Source organism: Mesoplodon densirostris, chromosome 5, assembly GCF_025265405.1.
Source record: "Mesoplodon densirostris isolate mMesDen1 chromosome 5, mMesDen1 primary haplotype, whole genome shotgun sequence".
In the NCBI taxonomy this organism is placed as follows: Eukaryota; Metazoa; Chordata; class Mammalia; order Artiodactyla; family Ziphiidae; genus Mesoplodon; species Mesoplodon densirostris.
Window position 1 is genome coordinate 59341286 of NC_082665.1, and position 25832 is coordinate 59367117.

At 44.8% G+C, this 25832-nt stretch overlaps 1 protein-coding gene across 2 annotated transcripts in view; it reads left to right on the forward strand.

Annotated features, from left to right (window-relative positions):
* The first annotated feature begins 285 nt into the window (after positions 1-285).
* C5H3orf52 (chromosome 5 C3orf52 homolog) overlaps positions 286-25832 on the forward strand; it is a 32565-nt gene continuing 7018 nt past the window's right edge. The window contains exons 1-5 of one of the 2 annotated variants that reach the window (XM_060098929.1): positions 286-534; positions 6446-6575; positions 15864-15991; positions 22045-22115; positions 25593-25774. In XM_060098929.1, the coding sequence (XP_059954912.1) occupies positions 397-534; positions 6446-6575; positions 15864-15991; positions 22045-22115; positions 25593-25774 (649 nt within the window). In that variant the 5' untranslated portion in view covers positions 286-396. The remainder of the gene's footprint in view (positions 535-6445; positions 6576-15863; positions 15992-22044; positions 22116-25592; positions 25775-25832) is intronic. The other variant, XM_060098930.1, reaches the window with a different exon arrangement.

Consider the following 25832-nt stretch of genomic DNA (forward strand, 5'->3'; position numbering starts at 1 on the left):
GTGCAACAGACACAGCTCCTGGAGGAGGGTGGAAAGTTCATCCATGCCACACTCCGACGCCCAATCAGGCCCTCGGCTCAGCTTCTGCTTTGTATATGTACAAATAGCAAAAGGCAGGGCAGGCAGCGCCCTGAACAAACCAGAAAAACAGCCCTTTTCCGCTGTGTTCCGGAGCTCACAGCAGGCCAAGGCTGCGGCACCTGGCGGGAGCTAGGGGAGCTTCCCGGGCGTCAAAGTCCGCCTCCAGCCCCCCACGCCCACCAGGCCCCGCCCACCTCCCGAGGGCTCCCCGCCCCGCCCACCGGGGACGTAGGGCGAGCCACGCGCGAGGCCACTTTGCACCCTCGGGTGTATGCGTCCTGCTTCCTGGCGGGCTGTTTAATCCTCTGCCCGTCCATGGAGGGGCCCAGGCCCCCATCGCCAGGAGATGAGCTGGAGCTCTCGGTAATCCGGGGGCAGCCAGATGAGCAGACGCCTCTCAATGGAGCCGTCCAGGGCATCTTTGCTCTGGAGGAGGAGCCCTGCCCAGTTCAGGTAAGGTCGTCTTCGCTCTGGCGGCGTTATCCGACGGGCTCTGAGCCAGGCTGCCGGCCAGGACCCGGGCCTGGCACAGTTTCCGGTTTCCAGCCAGCTCTCTGGGTGCAGCAGACCCCAAGCGCCGGTGGTGCGCGCTGGAATATTCTGAATGGAGCAGCCACAACAATGCCCTCTACCCTGAGCCTGCCCGAGGCCCCTCGGATCCCTCCGGCTCCAAGGAACTTGAGGAATCTTATCCGGGAGGTGTGCGGCTCCTCTCTTCAGAGAGAGAATCCCCAGAGGTAGAGGTGGTTTTAAAAAGTTATTTAACTTTTAATTTGGTTTTTCTTTTTCCAGTAGGGAGAACCAGCGATAACTGGTGTCCCCTTTTCTTGAGAATTCTTTGTCTTCCTTTCCTATACTGCCTTGCTACTTGCCCTCCCCCTCCCCCCTCCCCCAGCCTACACCCACCGCCCACCATCCCCCATCCCGGCTCGCCATCCCCTGGGTCTACACTTTCTGTCTTCTCTCATTCTGGCCATTTGATTTCACAGGAAGAGATGTAGGGGAGAAGGGAGAAAAGAGCAAGTACAGAAGGCCTGGGGGGTGAACTTGCCCCGCTCAACTAAGGGAAATAATTTCCAAGTTCTTGTCTCAAAGAACAAGACTATGCCTCATTTGCTTTGGCCTCATCTCAGTTTCTAAGAAAGTCACTGGTGATGTTTAGGCTGAACTCTTCTGATTCAGGTCTAACAGGGGCAGGAAAATGATTCATTCTGATCAAATGCTTGTAACACAGCAGAGACTTTGAATTCTACCTTCTGATTAACCCTTCTAACTGGCTTGATGTTTACTTGGTATATGGAACTCCGCATATATACACATATGGTTCCAACCTGATTTTTCTAGGGCCCTCTCCTCTACTGCCATCCCTTTGGCAGCTCAACTGTTGATTTCGGGGATAAGAAGGAAATTCAGAAGTTGAAAGCATTGCTTTTGCTTTCTCCTTGATTCCTAGTAATACTGTAAAGTCGGCTTTTATAGGTACCCTGGAGAGTAATTTGGTACCTTATATTTGAATGAAAGATGAATACCATAGAAAAATGAAAGCTGGAGGAAGATGATTTGATCTCTGTGCAAGTGGCTGCAACTGTGGACTTGCTGTATGCATCCTCCAAGGCAATGTCTAGGAATGGGAATTGGGAGTATTTGCCTCATGTCAGATAGACCCAGGACGCCCCACGGACTCCGTGGTTTGGGACTGAATCCAGAGATCTGAATTCTGGTGACAACTTCCCTATTAAAAGGTGTGTCCCAAGGCAAGGCATTAAGGTCTATATTTTCCCAGCTGTCAACTGGTGGTAATGTAATGTGGCCAACCAGTCTTCTTTGTGAGGCCTGGGAATGCATGTTGAATACAGTGGAGGAGTAGACCGTGCAGGACACATACAGGGTGTCAGTATTTTATTATCATTTAACCTACCTGGTAGAGATTGCTTTTTCATGTTTTAATTACTTCCTTGTTAGCCAGGTGTATACAGATATCTGAGACTTCCTTGTGAACTAGCTTTGTAGGAAATACAAAGCTGTGTAGGAAATAGGAAAGCTGTGTGAGGGACAGAATGGCGTGAATATGAAGGGTTACATCAGCACTTGGAGAACATTCTAGAAATGCGTGAAGAGGAAAAATTTTTTAAAAGAGGAAAAAAAAATCCTCATCTAGTGTGTTAATCATTCTCTTTGGTTCCATAGAATCAGTTGAAGTGTATTTTGAATAGAAAAGTCAACTAACGTAGCCAGAAACACAAGATCCAGACTCTTAAGACTTTTGTGTGTAGGTCTCTTTAAATTGTATGTTAAGATTTCCAGTTTTGAAATGTAGCATTAAGTCCATGTGTTTTTATTAAACATATGTTTTGTACCTATCATGTGCCAAACAATTCTGCTACATAAATGCGTTTAATGAGCACAACAAACTTCAGAGGAAGGGGGTGGCATTCTGATTTGACAGAAGAAGAAACTGAGTGAAGAACTTGACACTCAGAGGAGTTACCAAAATACTCAAGTTCACCCAGTGGTGGCTCTGAGGTTGAACGCAGGCTGTTTTTCAAACCTATGCTGCTTTTGTTGATTTATTTTATATGTCTATATATGTACATAATTTATATATATATATATATATAAAACTTAATTTATGTATAATTGCCTGTTATATATTATTACTAATTTCTGTAAGTTGTGGAACATAGGTGAAATATGAGGAATTGAGTAGCATATCTGGCATGATGAGGGAGATGTGAGCAGATGGGTAGATGCGTGACGAGCAGGGAACAGTTTGGGGATCATCGGGAAGAAGACATCCCATATCATGGGTATCTTCTTACTTGGAAGGGATAATCTGGGAGGGTATTCAAAAGCAGTAGAAAGAACCTTCTGTTTCTTGATTTGGGTTTGGGGCTGGAGGGAAAAGGATTGTAAGCCACTGAACTTCACTTTGCCTGCCATCACTGTAAACATGGCAATATAGCTGGGTCAAAACTGGAAAAGGCGTTAGGGCTAATTGAGTAAGACTACTTGTCTTTTATGGCTCATTTCATGGATACTGAGCTCAGTTTTCAGGTAGAAGTCCCAGAGGCATTTTAAGGGATGGCAGCATCATTTTAATAATAGCAATAATAATCCATGGGTAGTTTTGAGGCAGGCAATACATATATGAATGGGCTAGCTGAAAATTAGCCCATTGACATATGTTGTTCAGAATTTAGGACAAGAATCAACTGGCTCTTTCGTGTTTGGGTCAACAAGTGGATTAAACCCCACGATGAAGATTACAAAGTATAGATTTTACTGTGTGCTAAGAATATTTTCCCCTGATCTATATAATACCTTTTCCTAATTGAGCCAAAGAGAAGAAAAGCTTTCTGTATCCAAGAGATATGTAGTCCTGCCGTTGTTTTAGGACCTTATGTCATGTATTTGGACCTTATTTGAAGAGGGATGTGAATATATCTGGGGGAATAGTCAGAGGAAAGTCACAAAAATTCTTGGGCCATATACTGCAGTCATAGAGTGTAAGATGCAGTTGGCAAAAATCTTCAGAAGCCACTCTGGAGAAAAACCTGCCTATGGCCTCTCCTTATGACCTAGAATTTGGGCAAGAAATGCTAAAGAAGGCAGTGAAGGAGGTGTTGTTTGTTCATGGCTCAGTGTGCATGGGTAGCATGCATTTGCTGGATGAGAGGCTCTCTCAAGGCAGGGTGGACTCTCCTGGGGGCACTTCAAAAAAACAGAATTTCTGTGTTGATTCTAGTGCGCAGAGCGCTGAGAAGCACTGTACTCTGTTGATGGGTTGGGTGTGTCTGACAGACCATTTTACGATGACTTAAAATATGTGAAGTTTAGTCATTCAAAGGATAGTGGTCTCTGCCTTCGGGCTGATGACAGGAGAAGGGGCCAGCCTGTAGGATGGCAGTGATGGGCTGGACAGGAAGAGGCATTTCCTACAGAGGAGGGCTATGTAATTCTGAGCTGAGTTCCCCCAGGAAGTCAGAGTATTGGTCTCCTCACACCACCAGCGTCCTAGTTTGTGGTCTCTAAGGGATAGCATAGGTGAAGGCACAAAGGGCCAAAGAGGTGCACTGACCCTCCTTCATGGGCTCATTTGAGACTCCAAACCATTTCATTTTGCACTAATCTTAATGGTTCCTGCTGTGTCTTGTACAAGGACTGAAAATGGCATGTGTCTCAGGAGCTCTGTAAATAGGAAGATATGTTTCTGTCCCCTGAGAAGTTCAAGGCTTCTTGTACTGGGACTCCTCTTTCTTGTGTGTCTTGTTGAGCCTCTAGCTTTGGTGACCTTGGAGCAATGCTCAGTCTGTGGGTAGGGGTGAGCGGTGGTGCCGTCCCTGGACTCCACACCCACTTACCTCAAGAGGGTCTCCCTCTGTCCAGATATTGACGGGGCCTTTACTGCACCCCTCATACCCCACCCGAAGGGCCAGTGCATGCAGGGGCTCCATAGTGTGACCTCTACTCTAGAACTTCTCAAAGCGCATTCTCAAAATTTGGGGCGCCCACTGTAACTAAGCAACACACATTTATTAAGGGCCTGTTACTTGTATGAGGCACAGGTATGGGATACAAGAGTGGGGAATTTTAAGAGCCACCCTTCCTTCTATGTGGTTTCACTTTCCCTAGGGAGATACGGCCAGTATCTGTTTATAGTCGGACCTGAAACCAGACAAGGCAGGCAGTGGCAGCGGCAGATGAGCTGTGTGTACTGGGAGATCTCTCCACGGGTGGGCTGGTAGGGAGACCTCCATGAAAGGAGAGATTTGACCAGGTTCCTGAAGGTCAGGGGGGCTCCAGACCAGGGGCCCACCTCTCGTAAAGCAGCTGATTTACCTTGGGAAGTCTACATTGACAAACGGGGGCTGCTCCCACCTTCCCTGCAATCTGATCCCCTGGGTCCAGGTAGGGCCTAGGTGTTTGTTTGTTGTTTAAATTGCCCTTCACGTGATTCTGATATGCAGGCTTGGACCCTCTCATTGAGAAAGATTAAACTGTAGTCCTTACGTGGACAGTTTCCTTTTCTGATGGCTGCCACTAAAATCACGACGGAAGAGAAAGTTAACGAGGCACGGATTCAGGAAGTGCCTGCGGCCGCTTGGTGAGGCAGGTGAATACTCCACGTAACCACTGGCTCCTGTGTGTTGAGAGCCAGTGTCAAGTGCGCTCAGGGGCTCCGAAGTTGACCTCCACTCTACCCTTGTTTAGCAAGTGCTTCATGTGCGTGATCTCTAGTTTTTATAACAGCCCTGTGAGCTAGATTTATTACTTATGTGTTTTACAGGTGAGGACCTTGGGGCTGGTGAGTTTCAGTAAGGAGTTTGCTGATAGTCACCCGGCCTTTAAGTGGTATAGCTGGGATTGGGATCCTGATACAGAAACACATTTTTTCCGCATCATATTCCATTGTTTTCTATGGTCTCCATGTAGGAAGTAGGAGAAGAGGAATGGGACCTTTTAGGGGCAGGTGGCAGTACTGAGAGTGGAGGTGGCCGGGCGCACTCATAACCTGGAGCCCCACACAGTGCCTGGGGGACGCTCTAGACCAATGGGAGAGCGAGTGAGCGGGGCAGTGTCACGCAGCAGGGATTAGTCCTGGCTAATCTCTCCCAACTGCATCTTTGAAATGGGTTAATACCTCCCTTGCAGGGCTGTTCAGATGAAGTGAAACGGTGTTGGTGTTCAGTAGACCAGAGCGGTTGAAATTATTTACTTTAACCCCGCCCTCTGCTTCACTACACACATTACAGCTTATTTTCTGGTATCTCTCCCGTCCTTGTCCTCCCTTTCATTCCCTTTCCAGGCCCTTATTACATAGAGTCTGGGCCCCAGCAGAAGGTTCTTAGCTTTTTCTTGGTCTAAACTAGACATCATTCTCTTAATCTTCTACTCAGCTTTTGTGTGCCAAAAACCTTCAGTGAGTTCCCAGTACACGCAATTTAAGTCCAAACTGCTCTGGCAGCATTCAAGACCCTCTCAAATATGTTTCGACCTTTTCACTCCCTCTAATCTTAACTCTCATTACTTGCCTCTGAAACCCACCTTCCTATCAGGTGCATCTCTTGGCCAATTTCATTATGAGTCGACACGGAGGATATTCTTTCCTGGGTTTGGAATGCCTTTCTCTATCCATCCTTCAAAATCCTGCCTGTCCTTCCCACCTCAGAGTCCCCAGAGCATTTTCTTGCTAACTTCTCTGTGAGGTTCCATTCTGTCCTTTTGTAAACTTGACTCAGTAGGGTGGAGCCCCTTGAGGTCAGGATCTTGCTGCCTTCGTTTCTGTGTCACTGGCCCATAGTGAGTATTAAAAAATGTTTGTTGAAACCAGATGACTGCCTCTAAGTCTCCCTCTGCTTTCCAGGCTGACAAGGAAAGCCCCTGGAACTCCTGTAATAAGAACTTGGTTGGAAAGTGCAAACTGTGGATGGTCCTCACCTCTGTTTTCCTAGGTCTCGTTATAGTCATCATCATAAGCTTATGTCTGATTGGAGGTAAGAGGATTTAAACATGACTAAGTTGATGCATTTTGAGAACTCATGTAATGCTTATGACTTAAACACTGAAATCAAAGACGTACCCACTGCTACTTCATTGTTTATAATATGAATTTAAAACTGGTTTGCGATATGTTGAATAGATGGGAGATACATGATTTTTGCTTTTCTTTTTTATTTTCTTTTTTGTGTGTTTTATAAACTCTGGAAAAAGTATGGGGGTCATTGTTTTACTTTAAACTCTACCCATTGGATGTTGAAGATTTCTTAAATTTTTAATTTCCATAAACACTATGTTTTATTGTATCTTACCCACGCGTGTTTGAAAAGGTTTTAAAATAATTTGTTTAGTAAAGATAATTATTGTAAAAAGGTAATTATTGTATAACGATAACTTTATCTGATATACCTAGTATATTATTGTAATGGTAAAATGATGAATAATGTATTTGGAAGCATTTAAAAAACTTTATAGAACCATGTATCTGTAAGCTGTCATTATTTTAACTTATTTTAGAAATCACTGTTATATTTGTGTTGTATATGGTACAACACAAAAACTCACATGGTGCTAAATATATATTTTACATGCATTATCTCATTTTATTTTTTATTATGAATATGAACATAGTACATGTTCAGTTACCCACAAAGCCCATCCACATTATTAATATTTTGTTATATTTTTCTCTAGTCTTTTTCTTTTTTAAAAAATAGATTTATTTATTTATTTTTGGCTGTGTAGGCTCTTTGTTGCTGTGCGCGGGCTTTCTCTAGTTGCGGTGAGTGGGGGCTACTCTTTGTTGCAGTGCGTGGGCTTCTCATTGTGGTGGCTTCTCGTTGTTGCTAAGCACGGGGTCTAGGTGCGTGGGCTTCAGTAGTTGTGGTTCACGGGCTCTAGAGCGCAGGCTCAGTAGTTGTGGCACACGGTCTTAGTTGCTCCGTGGCATGTGGGATCTTCCCGGACCAGGGCTCAAACCTGTGTCCCCTGCACTGGCAGGCGGATCCTTAACCACTGCGCCACCAGGGAAGCCCTCTAGTCTTTTTCTTACTTGCATTTTAAAAATAATTTGCGATCAGATTGTTTTTTATCATCCTGTGTCTCACCTTCAGGATTTTAATGTTACATTGAGATCATTTTGCCAATTCATTAAAAATTATTTGTGAACATAATTTTTATAACTGCATGATGTACTCTTCCACATTTTTTTTTTTCTTTTTTTTTTGCGGTACGCGGGCCTCTCACTGCTGTGGCCTCTCCTGTTGCGGAGCACAGGCTCCGGACGCGCAGGCTCAGCGGCCATGGATCACGGGCCCAGCCGCTCCGCGGCATGTGGGATCTTCCCGGCCCGGGGCACGAACCCGTGTCCCCCGCATCGGCAGGCGGACACCCAGCCACTGCGCCACCAGGGAAGCCCTTCCACATCTTTTTAAAACCTTTTAGGTAGTTGCTAATTTTTTTATGATTATCAGTATTAAGGTTTTTATGATGCATACATATAGCGCCCCCCCGCCCAGTGGGCAATATTTCAATTTCAAAATAGGAAAGAAGAAAAGTGCTTTCATTTCTATGTGTGGGTGATTGTAGGGTACAGGGGTGTGAGGGGGGCTCTTCTGGAACTGGGATACTTGTGAGGGTGACCCACTCACCACAAGATAAGGGTTGAGCTGGACTCTCCATAGCAAACCAAGTTACAGGATGAGAGCAAGAATGGCAGCCCCTGAGTTTCTCCAGAGGGGACCCTGGGAATTCTCCTAAGGAACTGCATTTTCATTCACCTCTTGTTCCTCCTTGTCTCAACCCTTTCATCTCCTGTCTCAAAGTTTTACAGTACCTGAAGAAATAGGAAAACTCTGATGAGGTGTGCCAACCTCTAGCATGTGAGCTTCCCAGGCAGGCAGCATGTTTGCTTAGTTACTTAAGGCAGTGTTGAGGTGGAATGGCTGTGTCTTTGAGGCCCGAGGCTGGTCCTGATGTAGGGAGAAGTTGATAAGAAGTGCTGCCCCTCCTTCATCACACTGAGGACAATAGCTTTGGTATGAGTGTTGGTACTCCCTCTTCCCATCATCTCCCACATGTGGATATTGAAACTGAAATTGAGTCACACAGCCTTGTCCTATCACAACCAGCCAGTGCTGTCCTAAAAGTTGGCTGAACCATCGGCTGGCATCAGGGGCCTATAACAAAGGATGATGCCACAGATTTGGTTGGTTTGATATTTAAGATTCTAAAGCTCAAGACCCAGGGATTTCCCTGACGGTCCATTGGTTAAGACTCCATGCTTCCACTGCAGGGGGCACGGGTTCAATCCCTGGTTGGGGAACTAAGATCCTGCAAGCCGAGTGGCCAAAAAAAAAAAAAAAAGCTCAAGATCCAAGAGCTGTCTTCCATTTTCATTCTCAGAAAGTCATTTGACCTCTTCAAATCACGAAGAGCAACCTGCAGAAGAAGGGATTCCATTTCCCTCCACAGTTTCTCAGGGGGACGTGAGAGTTCACAGGATCAGATTCAGGGAAGAGTTTTTTAACACTTGGGGTGCAAACTTTGTTTTCACTTTGGTTATAAAATTGTGTTTAAAATATGTTAATGCCATAAGAGAGATTTTCAAACTTTTACTTTTTTTAAATCAGGGAAATACTTTTATTTTACTTGGCATCTCAACTTTCAAGAGTTTGGGCTTGTGGGGAGGGTCTTAGTAGGCAGTGGCGGGTGTAATGGGTAAAAAGGAGCAGGGGCAGTACTCCCTCCATGACAGTCCCAGCTTCACCCAGAGCAGCTCCGCGGGCACTTCTGGGATGACAGTCTGCAAAAATCAGCCATTGTCCAATTGTCAAGCCCGTTGATATGAATCCAGTATTGGTAGAACTTCTGGGCGCTGTGCAGAAAATGCTGCTGTCTGGGAAAAGGGCAGGTGGGAGAGTCGAAGGCTGTGCATTCGTTAATGAATGTGGGAGGGGCGATATGTGGGTAGGGGAGAAAGAAATCCAGACTATTAGGTATATTGTACAGCATGGGGAATATGACCAGTATTTTACAATGACTGTAAATGGAGTATAACCTTTAAAAATTGTGAATCACTACATTGTACACCTGTAACTTATATAACATTGGACAGCAGCTCTACTTCAATTAAAAAAAAGAAGAATGAATGTACATTCGTTAAGAAGTGATGCTGTCTGGTTCATTAAGAAGTGAAGTTTCTCAGGACCTCCATTTGCCATTCCCCTCCTCCTTCCCTTTCTCCCAACTCCTTACTCTCCTGTCTTGGGGCTCTGCAGTCCCCAGACTGAGGCTCAGAGGTGGAGGTGATAATAAATGTGGAGCTGGAGTGGACCCAGAGGGGACACTAAATACATCCCAGTACGGAAAGATATCCAATTTGGGGAGGGGCCAATAGGGTACCCAGAATGAGGTGCCCAGTGGGGAGCTGTAGCTTGTCACTGACGTTGATAGGAATGGCCATGATGTGGTGATAACACAAGCAGACCAACCTGTGGTCAGGTTTATTATTATTAATTCTCTACAGACCGTGCACCCCTTCTTGCCTGCACCTGGAGTGGGCTCTCCCCCGACTCTGCCCATGGTACGTCACTGAAGTGATGGCAAATTCAGGATCACGGCTCGGCTTAAGGCACTGAGCCTGGGCTGTGTCCCCAGTGTGGAGGAGAGGCTAGCACTCCACCAGGCTCACAAGAGACAATGAAACCTTCTTGAAATGGACAATTTGGGTTGGCAGAGGGGAGCGGGCAGAGCTCAGGGAATCCTTCCCGTTAAATCTAGAGGTCTGGTTTTGTCCCAGCTCTTTAGGAAAAAAAGTATTAATGGATTTTCTCTTTCTCCCTAAGGAATTATAACTTCCTTGGTGTGAAGGGTAAAGGAAAAAAAAAGTTTTCTCTCTCTCAAAGTCATTTCCTGTCTGGACAATTTGGAGAATCAGATAAGCATCCTCAAGGATTCTGCTTTCTTTACTAATTTGTCTGAACAGTGAGGGGAGAGACCCTAGGAATGCCTTAACTGGTGAAACCTTTCCTTGGTTTGGGCAAAATATTTTAAATGTTACAGAAACCAAACTGTGACAAGTAGGTGGATGCTTAGAAATATGATTTAAAGGTGACCAGTTTTAACAGTCTAGGAACCCTTACGTGATGTCCCCCAGCTCTCTTACCATACGGGCTTTTCTGAGTAGGGGAGGCTCTGGTACTGAGATGCAAGCAGGGACTTCCTACATGATGCTGTATTGGATAGGTTTGTTTTGCCTTGAGTTGGGAATAAGAATCACATCTTATGACATCACATGGTCCTGGCAGACAAGCAAGTTGCACAGGTTGCTCCCTGGTATAGGGTGACTCATGGGAAAATCCTAGGCAGACAGCAAGCCCAGTATCTTGAAATTTCTTTGCATTTTCACCTGCTTCTCTTTCCCTCACATCTCATGTTCTCCTGCCTTCCCAAAACTGACCTCTTCACCTGTGCTCTCCATAGAATCCTCTCCAGCTTCTTCTGACCCGAGGACCTTCAGATAGCACCCTTTCTTTCTAAGCATCCTCTCGGGCCTCTTCAAAATGTGCTCACATAGTCTCTCCTTCAGATCAATCTTCCATCAGCATCTTGCTACTTCATTTATATATTTCTCTCTCCCTCTTTTTTTTCACTGGCAAACTTCTAGAAAGAGAGGTCTGTATTTGGATCTTATCTCCTGCTCACTCCTAAACCACTGTATCCATTGGTCCCAAATTGCTCTTCCAAAGGTCAACAGCACGTGTCTGATCATAAAACCCAATGGCCTTTCTCCCTTCCCCTGCCCTGTTTGCAGCCTTCAGCTCTGTCCACTGTATTGTACTCTTCCAGGCCTTCAGAACTCTGGACTTCAGGACTTTATTTGTGCCTTTGGCTCCATGTTGTGACTGCAGGAAGCATGTCTTCAGCCTTCTCACTTTTCTCATTCTTCATTCTTTCCCTTGAGAAGCACATTTAGTCCCAAGGCAGCAACCATCCCCTCTCAGAGGTGCCCCCTGGAATAGTTTTCCTGAGTTTTAGTCATGCACTTTGCTGTAGTTCTCTACCTGGAAATAACTGTCATCATCTTTATCATTATCCATGTGAAACTACTAGTCATGTGTATCCCCTTCTCCACTGAGCTCACCTTTTATAGTTTCATGGTGAGTCATGAGGCCAGGTTTATATCATCCAATTGTGTAACTTTAGGCAAATTCTTCAACGCTCTTGGCCTCAGTTTCCACATTTGTAAAATATAAATGATTTCTGAATCTGTGTCTATAAATGTACCTTGACCCTCCTACTTACTAGCTCAATTGACTGACCTAAGCAAATTATGCATTTTTTCTAAGCCTCAGTGTCTTCATTTTAAAAGAAAAACATTAATATTTAATTAATAGGGTTGATTTGAGGATTACATGAGGTAAAAACTACAAGTGCATAGCAGGGTATCTGTGCATAATGCTTAATACAGTAGCTGTTATTCTTCCTGTTACCTAGGCTTGATACTTTGGAACATTTTTGATTTCTTCTTCTTTCCTATAGCTAGATAATGACCAGGTCTTATCAATCATTCCTTGGTACTGTCTTGATAGAAACTTTCAACATTGACTACCTGCCTCCTGCAAGACTCTGTGCTGTATACTTTATATATGGTGGTTCTTATCTTTACCATCACCTACAGTGTAGGCATTTCTGTTGAGGAAACTGCTTCAGAGATTTAAGTGACTTGCTCAAGTAACATGGCTAATGACTAACTGAGCTGGAATTCAAACTAAGTCTGGCTGCCTTTACAGCCAGCTCTGTTTCCACCTCTTCCCCCTCCCTTCCTTCCTTCCTCTTCCCACTGCTGTCAATCAAAATCTGTCTCTCCCATTCTTATCCAGTGGCCTCTCTGCCTCCAATCTCCCCCAGTTCCGTTTCATCCCATCTGTCACCAGCAGATTTACCCTCATCTCCTTCCTGGGAGGCATTTAACAACCTCCATTATCTCTTGAAGACATCTGGCATTTAAGGCCTACCTCTCCAGCCTCATTTCTTATATTGCTGCCTAAGAGCTGTTTTTGTGTGTCTCCAGTGTCCTTTGTGTATGTACTACAATTTTTTAAAGACGTTTTCTCTACATGGAAATACTGATTAGGTTAAATCCCATTAAAAACATAAAAATTCTGCTGACTGGGTAAGCCTATTTTTTTTGCTGTTGTTGTTATTTTAACAAGCACAACTATTTAGCCAGGTCGTGTACAGATTCATTCAGATAATACAAGTTAAGTATATGTCATTAGAGCTATTATTGGAGACCTCTTTTTGAACTTGGCATTTCTTTCTTCCTTTTTTAAAAAAATTATCATTTATTTATTTATTTATTTTGCTTGTGCTGGCTCCTTAGCTGTGGCACGCAGGCTCTTTAGTTGCGGCAGGCAAGCTCCTTAGTTGCAGCATGCATGTGGGACCTAGTTCCCCGATGAGGGATCAAACCTGGGCCCCCTGCATTGGGAGCACAGAGCCTTAACCACTGGACTACCAGGGAAGTCCTGAACTTGGCATTTCTTAATAAAAGGTATCCAAATTGGAAAAGAAGTAAAACTGTCACTGTTTGCAGATGACATGATACTACACATAGAAAATCTTAAAGACACTACCAGAAAACTACTGGAGCTCATCAATGAATTTGGTAAAGTTACAAGATACAAAATTAATACACAGAAATCTCTTGCTTTCCTATACACTAACAATGAAAGATCAGGAAGAGAAGTTAAGAAAACAATCTCATTTACCATCGCATCAAAAAGAATAAAATACCTAGGAATAACCTACCTAAGGAGGCAAAAGACCTGTACCATGAAAACTATAAGACACTGATGAAAGAAATCAAATAAGACACAAACAGATGGAAAGCTATACCACATTCTTGGATTGGAAGAATCAATATTGTCAGAATGACCATACTACCCAAGGCAATCTACAGATTCACTGCAATACCTATCAAATTACCAATGACATTTTTCACAGAACTAGAACAAAAAAATCTTAAAATTTGTATGGAAACACAAAGGACCCTGAATAGCCACAACAATCTTGGGAAAGAGAAACAGAGCTGGAGGAATCAGGCTCCTTGACTTCAGACTATACTTCAAAGCTACAGTCATCGAAACAGTATGGTACTGGCACAAAAACAGAAATATAGATCAACAGAACAGGATAGAGAGCCCAGAAGTAAACCCATGCACTTATGGTCAATTAGTCTGTGGCAAAGGAGGCAAGAATATACAATGGCAAACTTGGCATTTCTTAGTGCCCTTGAGTTCAGCAGTGCTGTGACTCCTGTATCCATTCTCTGGCATCCTTATTCCTTTCTGAGGCAATGATATCTACTCTGGAAATGTATGTGGTGGGTGTAGAGCTCAAAGATACCCATTGCAGCAGCATTTATAAATTGGAAAGATAAAAACACTGAGTGGTTTTAGAACATTAGTGCAGCCATTAAATAATCTTTGCAAGGAATTTTAAACACGTGGGGAATGGCTTTTGATATGTAAACAGCAACAAAAGGATCAAGACAGATAAGAAATGATGACAACAAACAACAAAAAGCAGTATATAAATTACCTTCTCATTAAGACCTCAAATATATAATATAAAATATAGGGGGGACCTTTTGATTAAAGATTTATTAGTAATTTTTTTCTTGCTTTGCTACAATTCCCTATACTTTGCAAGTTTTCTGCTTTGATGGCATAACTTTTATTTTCAGACAAAAATAACATGATGACTCACAACAAATAAGGATGCAGGGATAATTCCCTGTGTTGGGGTCCCCAAGATCAACCCCAGATTCAGTGATTTGCTGGTAAGACTCATAGGACTCAGCATATAGTCATAAACATGACTGATTTATTACAGCTAAAGCATATAAAGGAAAATATGGAGGCAACCAGGTGCAAGCTTCCAAGAGTCTTTGCCCAGTGCAGTCACACAGAGTGCACTTAATTCCTCCAGCAATGAGTTGTGACAACATGTGTGAAATGTCCACCAGGGAAGCTCATTAGAGATTCAGTTTTTATTGGAGTTGGTCGCATAGGCAGGCTCTGCCCGGTACCTACCAAAACTCCAGACTCCCAGAAGGAAAGGAGAGGCTCAGCACAAGCCACACTGTTTCTGCAAACAGGTGAGGCACAGCCAGCCACTCTTACCAGGAAACGTGGGAACACTCCAGAAATCCAAGTTCCAGATTCCAGCCAGGGGCCAACATTGCGTTGGCCTTGCTAAGGCTGGCAGCCTGCGGCCCGCTCTGTTAATTCTCCTGCACATTCCCTTGCTTCTCATGCCTCACACTTCAGACTTCCTCAGGGAATAAGGACCAGGACTCTTACTTCCATCATAAACCCAGAATTGATGACACTGTGGCCTTTTCAGAGTCCAGTAAAAGAAGCTGATAATGTTATGTTTGAGGTGTGGGATTACAGAAAAAAATTCACGGCAAACACCTGGTTCCAGTCACCCACGCCTTTCTCAGGGCCGGAGAGGTTGGAGTGACCCCGGCAGGAAGCCAGGGGAACATAATTAGTGCCAGCATGCCAGCTTTGAACTCCTGGCTCCGACTTTGTGTGTTTTTCCTTTGGCTCTAACTGCTTAAAAAATCAATTAGCTCATAGTCCTTAGAACACAAGCAGCCAACTGTTGTCCCACGAATGTAAGTCCCGTGAGCCCTGGGGCTCTGAGTGCAAACAGAGTGTGTCAACATCCCCGCCCTGGGACATCCTGGAGAGCGATGATGACTTCATGCACACTAATCCCCAAGCTATTCTGCTCGATGATGGTCACTTCCTCAGCGTGTGTACAGAACCGAAGAGGATTCAGCAAAGTTCCTTGCTCTGCGCCTTGTCCCCCATCCCCCATTGTTTTTTGGCCCCTCCAGAACATCTCCAGCGTCTGCCTTGACACCTGTGCCTGTAGCTAAGCTACAGGGTCAGTTTAACAAAGGAGTTCATGTTCTTCCCACTTCCTCCCACCGCCCTTCTCCCAGTCTGTGTTCAGTGGAATCTGAGCCCCCTGTGGCGTCAAATAAAACAACAGAATTTATATCATGATAGAGGCGAGCCCTTGTCTTTATTCAGCCTTACTGAGAAGAGAAAGCATTTCTGCTTCTTCTTGCTTACTGTGTCCAGGCTTTATCCTTGATGAATATTTGTTGTTTGTTTTTAAGTAGAGCAGCCAATGGAGTGAATACGTTTATTATTTTATGCATGTGTTTACTTTTACTTTTTATACCCCCCCATTCTCTTTAGTAACCTATATCGATGAGGATGAAAATGAAATACTTGAATTGTCGTCTAATAAAACATTCGTGGTCATGCTAAAGATTCCAGAGGAGTGTGTTACTGAAGAGAAATTGCCTGACCTGCTCACGAAAAGGGTAAGATACCTTATGCATTGTTACTGAGTTCTCAGCATTAGAGTATGAATTCTCCTGGAACAACTGGCTTAGAGCTAGCCGGTAAGTAGCTTCAAGCTTGCATTCTTTGTCTGCGTAGTGGCAGAAATCGGTGCTTAGAAATGGATTTTCTGTACTGCAAAGCCAGAGGGAGGAGCCCTGGCCTCCAGCTAAATGCATCCTGGAGCACAGTGTTCTGTTTCTCCTTCTGGTCTTATACTTGATTCAACCTGAAGTTCATTGAGGGTCTGCGATGTGCTCAACAACATGCCCGGTGCCAGGGTCACAAAGTCTGTGCCCTCAATGGGACCTCACAGTCCAAGGAGAGGAAGCAATTCAATAGTTATAAACAGTGTGATATGTTCCATCACTGAGATACATACAGTGTGTTTTATATAACCACGGAGGTGGGGATGGAGGCACGTAGGGCCTCCTGGAGGAGGTGACACTCAGGAAGAATCTTGAAATATGAAGTAGGGGTGTTCCAGATTAGAGAGCAGAGAGTTCTAGGAGATGTGCCCAGCAGTGTGCTAGGGCCCCTGCATACTGTGTAGCGGACTTGCAGAGGTGAGGCTGAACAGGAGGGGACGGGTCAGATCATGAAGGTTTCTGTGTTCTTCGGCGAGGCCCTGAAAGATTTTAATCTGCAGGCTGACATGGTCAGCTTCTGATTTCAGTTGTTCTGTGTGATGAAGGAAAAACACTGGAAGTAGAGTGCTTGGTTAGAGGGTGTTGTAATAAGTTGGGTGACAAATGAGAGAGCCTTGAACTAGGGCAATGTCGGGGGAGTAATTAAGGTTCAAGTGAGATTTCAGAGGTCTTCTCCCTCAGTAGGACTTCATGGCTGGTTGGATGTGGGTCTGAGGGAGAGCATGGCTCCAGGCTCCTGGTTGGGTGGCCACCTGGGTGGACGGTGACATCATTCACGAAGCAGGAAATGCAGGAGAATGAGCCTCTGTGCAATATGGGGGATCTGCAGCCAGACCACGAGGGTTGGTGGGCGGTCCTGGTCACCTTGTCAAAGACAGGGTGGTTCACAGCCAGACCCAGAAATGTTTTTGATAAGAAAACCTAAGCAAGACTAGCCTGCCGTCTGTTACCCTCTTCCCTGCAGTTGATAGTTTGAATGGAGTGAGCCCTCTTTATTTGGCTTCCATCTGATTCCATCTAGGTCACCCCAGAGTCAGTTTCTGGGCAGCCAGGTGCATACCGTTTGATTGCTCCTTTGATCACAGGAGTTTGTACCTTGCGAGGATTATTCCAGGTTTCTCTTCCTCCTTCTTTTCCTTGTTTATATCTTATCTGCAGTTCCCTTTTCCTCCTTTCCTGCCACCTGCTTCCAGAGCAAGTTGCTGAGTGAATAGCCTGTTGCTACTTTCCTCTTGGTTTCCTTTTTTTTTAAATTTAATTGTTTGGCCACGCCGCATGGCATGCAGGATCCTAGTTCCCCTACCGGGGATCGAACCCGCACCCCCTGCAGTGGAAGCTCGGAGTCTTAACCACTGGACCACTAGGGAAGTCCCTTGGGTGCTTTTTGGATGGAGGGGTTTTGCACTGGCCGAGCAGAAACCAAGTGAGTCAGCATCCACGTGTGTCACCTGTTACAGACTGGACACTCTATGTCAAAGGGAACTGGATATTAATCACTCACTTTAAAGCCATATCTCTTTTGCACAGAAGCAGGCGTGAGCAGATTTTACAGGTGTTTTTAACTCATCACCGTGTAGTGGCTGAGGAACAGGGACTGGCAGATCTCTGGGGCAAGTTCACAGGCCTCTTTGAGCTTGTTCCTGCTCTGATAAACGGAAATCACCACACTTTCCCTGTATATCCACAGGTGCATATGAGGTGCGTATAAAGAACTTTGTAAAACATTTTTAAGAAGAATTATCTGACTTGCAGATGATAAATGTAAGGTGCAGTGAGCTGAAATGACTCCTCCCCTTGACTTCCCAATCAAATATGTTCAGGAACAAAAATGAGGAACTTAGAGATATTACTATCTAATTATCAGGTCAAGAACCCCTTTCTTCCACTTAGGCCAGTTTCCAGAAGCTTCTGGACATGGAAGGTAAATGGGAGTCGATATTGAAACACTGTGCCCTCTCTTTTGCTTTACTGTCTTGCTTTTCTAAACACAGTTTTCCTGGCCCCTCTCATATCTCACTGCCAGTTTCCTTCACTTAGGGTTGGGGCCGATACTCTGCTTAAGCCAGCCCGTTAGCTCTGTGGTGTCATAGCTCAGCCCACGTGCTTGTTGCAGAATTAGCGTTGGCCCCTTTGATGATGCAGGGAAGGCATCCCTCTTCCTCTGGAAGCTGTTTTCTTTTGTTTTTGTTTTTGTTTTTAACATTATCACTTTTTAAAAAGTTGAGGTGTAGTTGATAAACAGTATTATAAGTTTCAGGTGTACAACATAGTGATTCACAGTTTTTAAGGTCACACTACAATTATAGTTATTATAAAATATTGGCTATATTCCCTGTGCTGTACAATATATCCTTTTAGCTTATTTATTTTATACATAGTAGTTTGTACCTCTTAATCCCCTACCCCCATCTTGCCTCTCCCCACTTCCTTCTCCCCACTGGTAACCACTAGTTTGTTCTCTGTATCTGTGAGTCTGTTTCTTTTTTGTTATATTCAGTAGTTTGTTTTATTTTTTACATTCCACATATAATTGTTATCTTACAGTATTTGTCTTTCTCTGTCTGACTTATTTCACTTATTTCATAATACCCTCGAAGTCCATCCGTGTTGCTGCAAATGGCAATATCTTATTCTTTTTTATGGCTGAGTAGTATTCCATTGTCTATTTATACCACATCTTCTTTATCCATTCATCTGTTGATGGACTCTTAGGTTGCTTCCATATCTTGGCTACTGTAAATAATTGGAAGCTGGTTTTTGATGAGCCACTGTGCCTGACTCTGGTGATCAGCTCACTGGGCTCTGAGCTCAGTTTGTACCCAGCCTCATAGGCATAGTGTGAGAGACACCAGAGCAAGGGGTGAGGAGCCCCTCTTTTCACTGTTTTGGTCCCAAAGTAGGTAGTGTGGTTATCAGCTCCTAAATATGTAAATATGTCCTAATTATAGCAGGGGACCATGCCACCAAAAAGAATGTTAGAGTGGACACTGAAAGTGATCTAGTATACCGCTCCATCTCTTAACGTAAAATTTTAACTTAAATTTTTTTCTGAGTACTTACTGTGCAAAACACAGTGATTAGGGCCCTAAGGATTAATAAAGGAAGGATGAGAGGGAGGGAAAAAAGAAGGAAGGACAAACATAATTCCTGACATAAGAAGCTCAATCTTAAAGGAAGAGAGTGGCATTATTGTTGTTATTATTGTTATTATTTTCAGCTCTTGAAAAATAATCCCGTTTGTAGCATCCTCATCTTCTTCCCTCTCCTTCTGAGCAGCCTTGGGAGAGCCACTTTCCAACCTCCGGGGTTTTCTAAATGACTGTCAGCCTGTTGGCAATATTCTTTTCTCTGGGGCTCAAAAACTATAAGATGACCCAGTCGTTTTCCCCCAAAGTTCTTAACACTTAATGCTACTTTCCTCCTTGATATTCAGAAGGATCCACTTTCCTCCTTGCTTCACCTCCACTGGGTGGTGTGATAAAACATGAGGAAGCTGGCCTTAGTGTCTGTAACATCTAGGATTGAATCCCTTACTAGCAGAGTGGCCTGGGCCATGTTTTGTAACCTCCCCGAATGCCTGGAATTTTTTTTTTTTTTTTTTTGCGGTACGCGGGCCTCCCACTGCTGTGGCCTCTCCCATTGTGGAGCACAGGCTCCAGCGGCCACGGCTCACGGGCCCAGCCACTCCGCGGCACGCGGGCTCCTCCCGGACCGGGGCACGAACCCGTGTCCCCCACATCGGCAGGCGGACTCTCAACCACTGCGCCACCAGGGAAGCCCTGGAATTTTTTTTTTTTTTTTTTTTTTTTGATCAGTGAGAAAGGGAGAGATAGCAGAGATAGCAATGCCTCTTATGTCAAGATTCTTATGCAGATCGTAGCAATAGTGACAGGATTAGAAGAGGTGCTCTAATCCCATCTTCTCTACCTTGGAGAGAATGAATTGCCACCAGTGAGTTAAGTGGGAGCGAAATATGGATGCAGCCTCCGTGAGATTCCACTTGGAATGGGTGGGAGACAGGTGGGCAAGTTTTCCTCGGGAGTAGTTCTGCTGCTTGCTGCTGGATAAAACAGTGAGGCACCGAGCCGTGATGGGTGCCGCGGGGCGTGCCAGGCTCAGCATGGGGGAAACCGTAGGGGTGGAATTTCTAGAACAACGTCAGGGCTGAGGCTTTAGGCCGGCAGGAGTGGGTCTGGCTGGGTTTTCAGAGGCCTGGCCGTGGGCTTGCTTCCAACCTCAGAGCTGGGTCCATGCTGGGGGGTGTACCCAGATCCCAGCACTGTCCTCCTGCCTGCTAAGAACAAGGCATTTAACCTTCAAAGTAAACTTTAAAGAGATGCAACGTAAATACATTCAGCCACAAGTTCTCGGGTACTATAGGTGAGAATTCACATCTCTGAAACATGATGAAAAGACTAATCAAAGACTGGGAGAAGATATTTATGACACAAAACCAACAGCTAGTGTCCAGAATGTAACACCAATCAGTTTGGATAAGAAAAAGACAACCCAAGAGAAAGACAGGGCCCTAACAGGCAATTCAAAGGTGAGAAATCCCACAGAGTTAATAAACACACAAAAAGATACTCAACCTCACTAGAAAGCGAGACATTGCCAATGAAAACGATGTAAAACATGATGTTATACTCATCAGATTGGCAAAAATGGAAAAATCTGGTAACATTAAATGCTGGCAAGGCTGTGGGAAATAGAGCATTTATACATTGCTGGGAGGGGAGTAAAATGGAGAACAATTCAGAAAGACTTAGTTAAGGTGGAGATGTGCTAACTCTTGGACCCAAGTCCATCTCTTGGTATATGGCCCAGGGAAACTCTTAGCTGTATAAGAGAGGCTCAGAGAGGTTCAAGCAGGATCACCTCAGCATAGTTTGTAGCAGGAGAAAATCGGAAACAAAGCCCATGGCCACCAGTAGGGGAAGGGATGAGGTGGAGCAGTCATTTCATGGAATCTCTGCAGAGTTAGGAGTCAGATTGAAGGACCTCCATCTAGATGTACCATTATGGGTAAACCTCAAATGTGATTTTGAGTGAAAAAAAGCAAGTCAGAGAAGATTATGTAGAATATGGTATGTTTTATTTGAATAAAAATGTACATTAAATTTATGTATAGTTATGATTACACAGGGGAGTGCTAGGTTTATTAAAACATGCATGGAAAGGATGCATGCCAGCTTCAGGACAGTGTTTAGTAGTGGGGAGGGAGGGAGGAAAAACAGAATAGTGTGTAGGAATAGCTTTAGCTGTGTTGAGTTTCTTCACGTACAGGGCTCAACTAAATATGGTAAAATGTGAGGGCATGAAACCAAGGTAGTTGGGAACACAGATGTCATTATTTTTTATGGTTGCAACACTTCATGGATAAAATAAGAGCTCCGTATCTTTGCGATTGTTCCCCCACTTGGTCCCATTATCCAGAAACAGCGTGGCTGTTTCTCCTTGGAGTGAAGCTCTGGAGAAAGGAGAGAAGAGGCCCTTGTTCGGTGATGTACGGGGCCCTGAGCGACCTGTTTTGCAGTCTTCCTAGCCCCACGGGGGTTCCCTCCTTCCCATGGCGCTTCGGGTCTGTGGGCTCAGGCTGCCAACCAGTAAGGCCACGGGTCTCAGCGCAACATACGAGATGTTGAAAATCCCAGCCTGGTCACTTGATCCTTACAAATGAGATCCCTTGAAATGAATGCTAACTTGAATTTTGGTTGGTGAGGGGCCCACGCCTTCCTGTTTCTTCATCCAGAGCCTCTAGGTAAGTTAATTCCTCCCTAGAGTTGGATCTCCTTTGCTTAGGAGTAGTTTTGCTTTGTCAGGTGTTATGCAGTACGATCCGGCAGTACTGTGTGTGGTTGTTAATTTGGCCCTGTTTGTTTTAGATCACAGATGTGTACAGTTCATCACCAGCTCTGAGCCGTTACTTTACTTCAGTTGAAATCATAGACTTCAGGTAAGAATGTGGAGCATTATGTGCTGATGTCTCTCTGGAAATCGACACTCATTGCTAGTTACCAAAAAGGACTTCCCTAGGGCTTCCCTGGTGGCGCAGTGGTTGAGAGCCCGCCTGCCGATGCAGAGGACACGGGTTCGTGCCCTGGTCCGGGAGGATCCCACATGCCACAGAGCGGCTGTGCCTGTGAGCCATGGCCGCTGAGCCTGCGCGTCCGGAGCCTGCGCTCTGCAGCAGGAGACTCCACAACAGTGAGAGGCCCGCGTACCGCAAAAAAAAAAAAAAAAAAGGACTTCCCTAATCCAAAAGCACTGAGGGGACCAACGGAAGATAGAAGCATAGTGTCAGTGCCGGGAGAGTCTTTGGAGGCCAACTAGCTCAATGCCCTTATTTTATGAAGGAAAAAAATGAAACCCAGATAAATTATATGACTCAACACAGTTACAGGGAATAGAGGAAAAGCCCAGACAAACCATTTCTGTTTCCCAGCAGATGCTCGAATAAGCTAAGAGTAGAAACAGAAATAGATCTCAGATAGTGCTGTGATTATGTACTGGCTTTTGCTTTTGAGGAACACAAGTCATATACAAGTTCATGCTCCTTGTAATTTTAAAAAATAAAGATACATGCTACTGCAAGAGTACACATCCTGCCTTCCCCTGCCCCACTACCCCTGGACACTTCATGTGCCAATCAATTCCGCAGTGAATTCCAGTCCCTTCTACAAAATGAACAACAATCACTGGTCTGTGTGATTTCTTCTGTGCATGTATTTACCATATATACTTTGTGTATTTTACATGTGTAACATATATGCACGCATACGTATTGTTTCCTTTTTAGTTTCCTCCTAATCTCTAATGTTTTTATATATGTCTATAGACACTTAGGTAAAATGTGTATGTATGTAGAAGAGTCATTTGATTATCCTTTTATATTGTTAGGACAAGATTTACAAGGCAAAGCTTTATTACCTGCTGTGCCTAAGATATCCCTGGAATGTGACCATCAAAGGCAATTTTACATTGAGGTTCCTCCTCTCAAACCATAAATTTCCCAAACCTGGGAGGGGAAGCACGCGAAGCACTGGTGCCCAGTGGGGTAAGACCAAAGGGATTTGGAGTCTGAAAACACAGTGGCAGGTTGCCTTGTCAACAACACTATTCCTCCCTCTTTGTGGACCGCCGGTGTGCATGCTACCTTATGGTGACACTTTTGACCTAGCCTATCTTATTCATAAATTACTGGTATTAAAACGCCAATAGACAAGGGAGAAATGCATAATCAGACCCAACTTTCCTCTTAGTGCGCTTGCCCTAACTTACAATTCAAAGACAGAGGTGAGAGAGGAAGGATATTCAGAGCGTAAAGGGTCTTACCAAGAATCCAGCCCATATTACGGGTCTAGAGGAGGTGGGATTGCATAACGGGTTGGGGTATAAACACTGAGAAGAACTCATCAGAAAACTGAGTAAAACAAAATCTGAAGAGTAATGTGAGAGAATCTATTTTTAAAAGTTATTTGAAAGAAAAACCCAAGCGTTTTAGGATTTTTGGATAAAGAAATTCTGCTGGGAAACATTTTTGTTTCATTTTTTAAAGTCCAGACAGTCTCAACAGTGTCAAACTGAGAAACAAACGCATTGCCTCCAAAGCCTGCTGCCACATGTGGGCAGGAAGGAAGCAGCGGAATGGATCCCACCTCAGTCCTGGACCCACCAGCAGGAACCTGGGAAAATGTCCTGTGGTTCATCAGCTTCTGGGCCCACTGTAGTGGTGGGCAGCTGAGGCAAAGCCCACAGCGTTCTCTGCTTCCCTGAAAAATCCCTCCTCTCCCCTCAAAATTCAGCCTTATGTCAGTTCCTCCAGTGACCTGACTTGGACGCACTAGGAAGGGCTGGCCAGGCCAGGTTAGGCAGCACGCCCCTCTTATTCCGCTTCTGGCCTGGTCTTCTGCAAGTCAGCCTCTGGTCCTTTCAGTTAGCAAACCCCAGTCCTTGCCTGTGGGTGTGCAGGGTGGCTGCGTGTCAAGATGTTGACCATCATTAGCTATAATTAGAGGGTGAAGCACAGGGAACAAGCAGTGGCACCTGCAAACCAGAGTAGCTGGCTTAGAGTTTGAAAGCACATTTTCACCTGTCTGTAGAGGCATCCTTGAAACTGTGAATTTCTCTAGAGTCCCGAGTGTACGTTATTTGTATGAACCTCAGGGTTTGGCACACCTCTTGGCTGTAGTGGAGTTTATAAACTCAGCTGTCAGCGCATCAGTCTAAGAGTATTGGCCTATGTGACCTCTGTCCACAAGAGGGCGCTCTTTGCCAGGGACAGTGTTCTGATTCACTCCTGGGACTGGCTTGTCTGCAAAACTTGCCCTTATGTAAAATAGATAGCTAGTGGGAAGCAGCCGCATAGCACAAGGAGATCAGCTCGGTGCTTTGTGACCACCTAGAGGGGTGGGATAGGGAGAGTGGGAGGGAGAGAGACGCAAGAAGGAAGAGATATGGGGATATATGTATATGTATAACTGATTCACTTTGTTATAAAGCAGAAACTAACACACCATTGTAAAGCTATTATACTCCAATAAAGATGTTAGAAAACAAAACAAAACAACAACAACAAAAAAAACTTGCCCTTGGGTGAGGGTCTCAGATGTGGCCACTCTTAAATATTTTATTGCTGGCTCTTAATCTGACCTTTTTAAAAAATCTAGGTCTTCTTAAACCAAAGGATATCTGTTGAGAAATCTAAATGTTAAGGTAGCATTTAACAAGCTGTATAGACTGTTGATTAGCTGAGGATAGCCTCATGATTATTTTTATTTTAGAAATGGGATAGTATGTTCTAAGAAGATGAAAACTACCTTTCCTTAGGTCCCCTTACTGAGAGTTGGCAAAACCTTAGGAAGTGGACATGGGACAGAAAACGTTTCTCACTTTGGGGACAAACCAGGGAGGTATGATTTGCTGCTGGTACCCAGGGTCATCTGTGAGAGTTTAGGAGTCTGCATCCAGCCGATGGCAGGGAGCTTTGGGCCCTACCTTGAACATTTTATAGGTTAAGTAATGAACTGGTTAAACTGAGTAGCTCTGACATGCACTTGTTGGGGCAGGGAGAGGCTGTGGTGTGAGAACTGGGAAAAAAAAGGGGTTCCCTGGCCTGCCTCAGGGGTAAAGCCTGGTGCTGGGCAGCTCTTGGAACCTCGTTGGCAATAGCTGAGTCAGGATCTCCCCTGCGTGGCCTCTCCTGGCGGACTCCTAGGGGATGGGTTCTAGGTGAAAGGAGGAGGTTAGGACCACCTCAGCTTTGTGGGATGGAGGCATTGATGAAGGGGCTTCTAGGGCAGTACACTCTTTGCTCTTTTGTCCTAGGAGGGAATGCAGAACTAAAAAGATGTTTTTCCTAAAATCAGTTTCCTGAGTTGCAGTGTGATTCTGTTGATGTTTTTAACTGTCTCTGTTTTGGTTTGCCTTTCAGTGGTGAAAACGCCACAATAGCCTACCACCTGCACTTTGGGTTTCCGTCGGAAGACCACAACTTTTTGAAGTACGTGATGAGTGAGGAGTTGGTGCTGGGTGTTTTGCAGCAGGATTTCCATGATCAGAACGTGTCTGGTTGTGAGACTCTGGGGCTTGATCCAGCGTCCCTCTGGTTCTCTGGTAAGTCGAGCACAGCAGAAGGCAGAGCTGTGACGATAAACAAGTGAACCAGACAGGG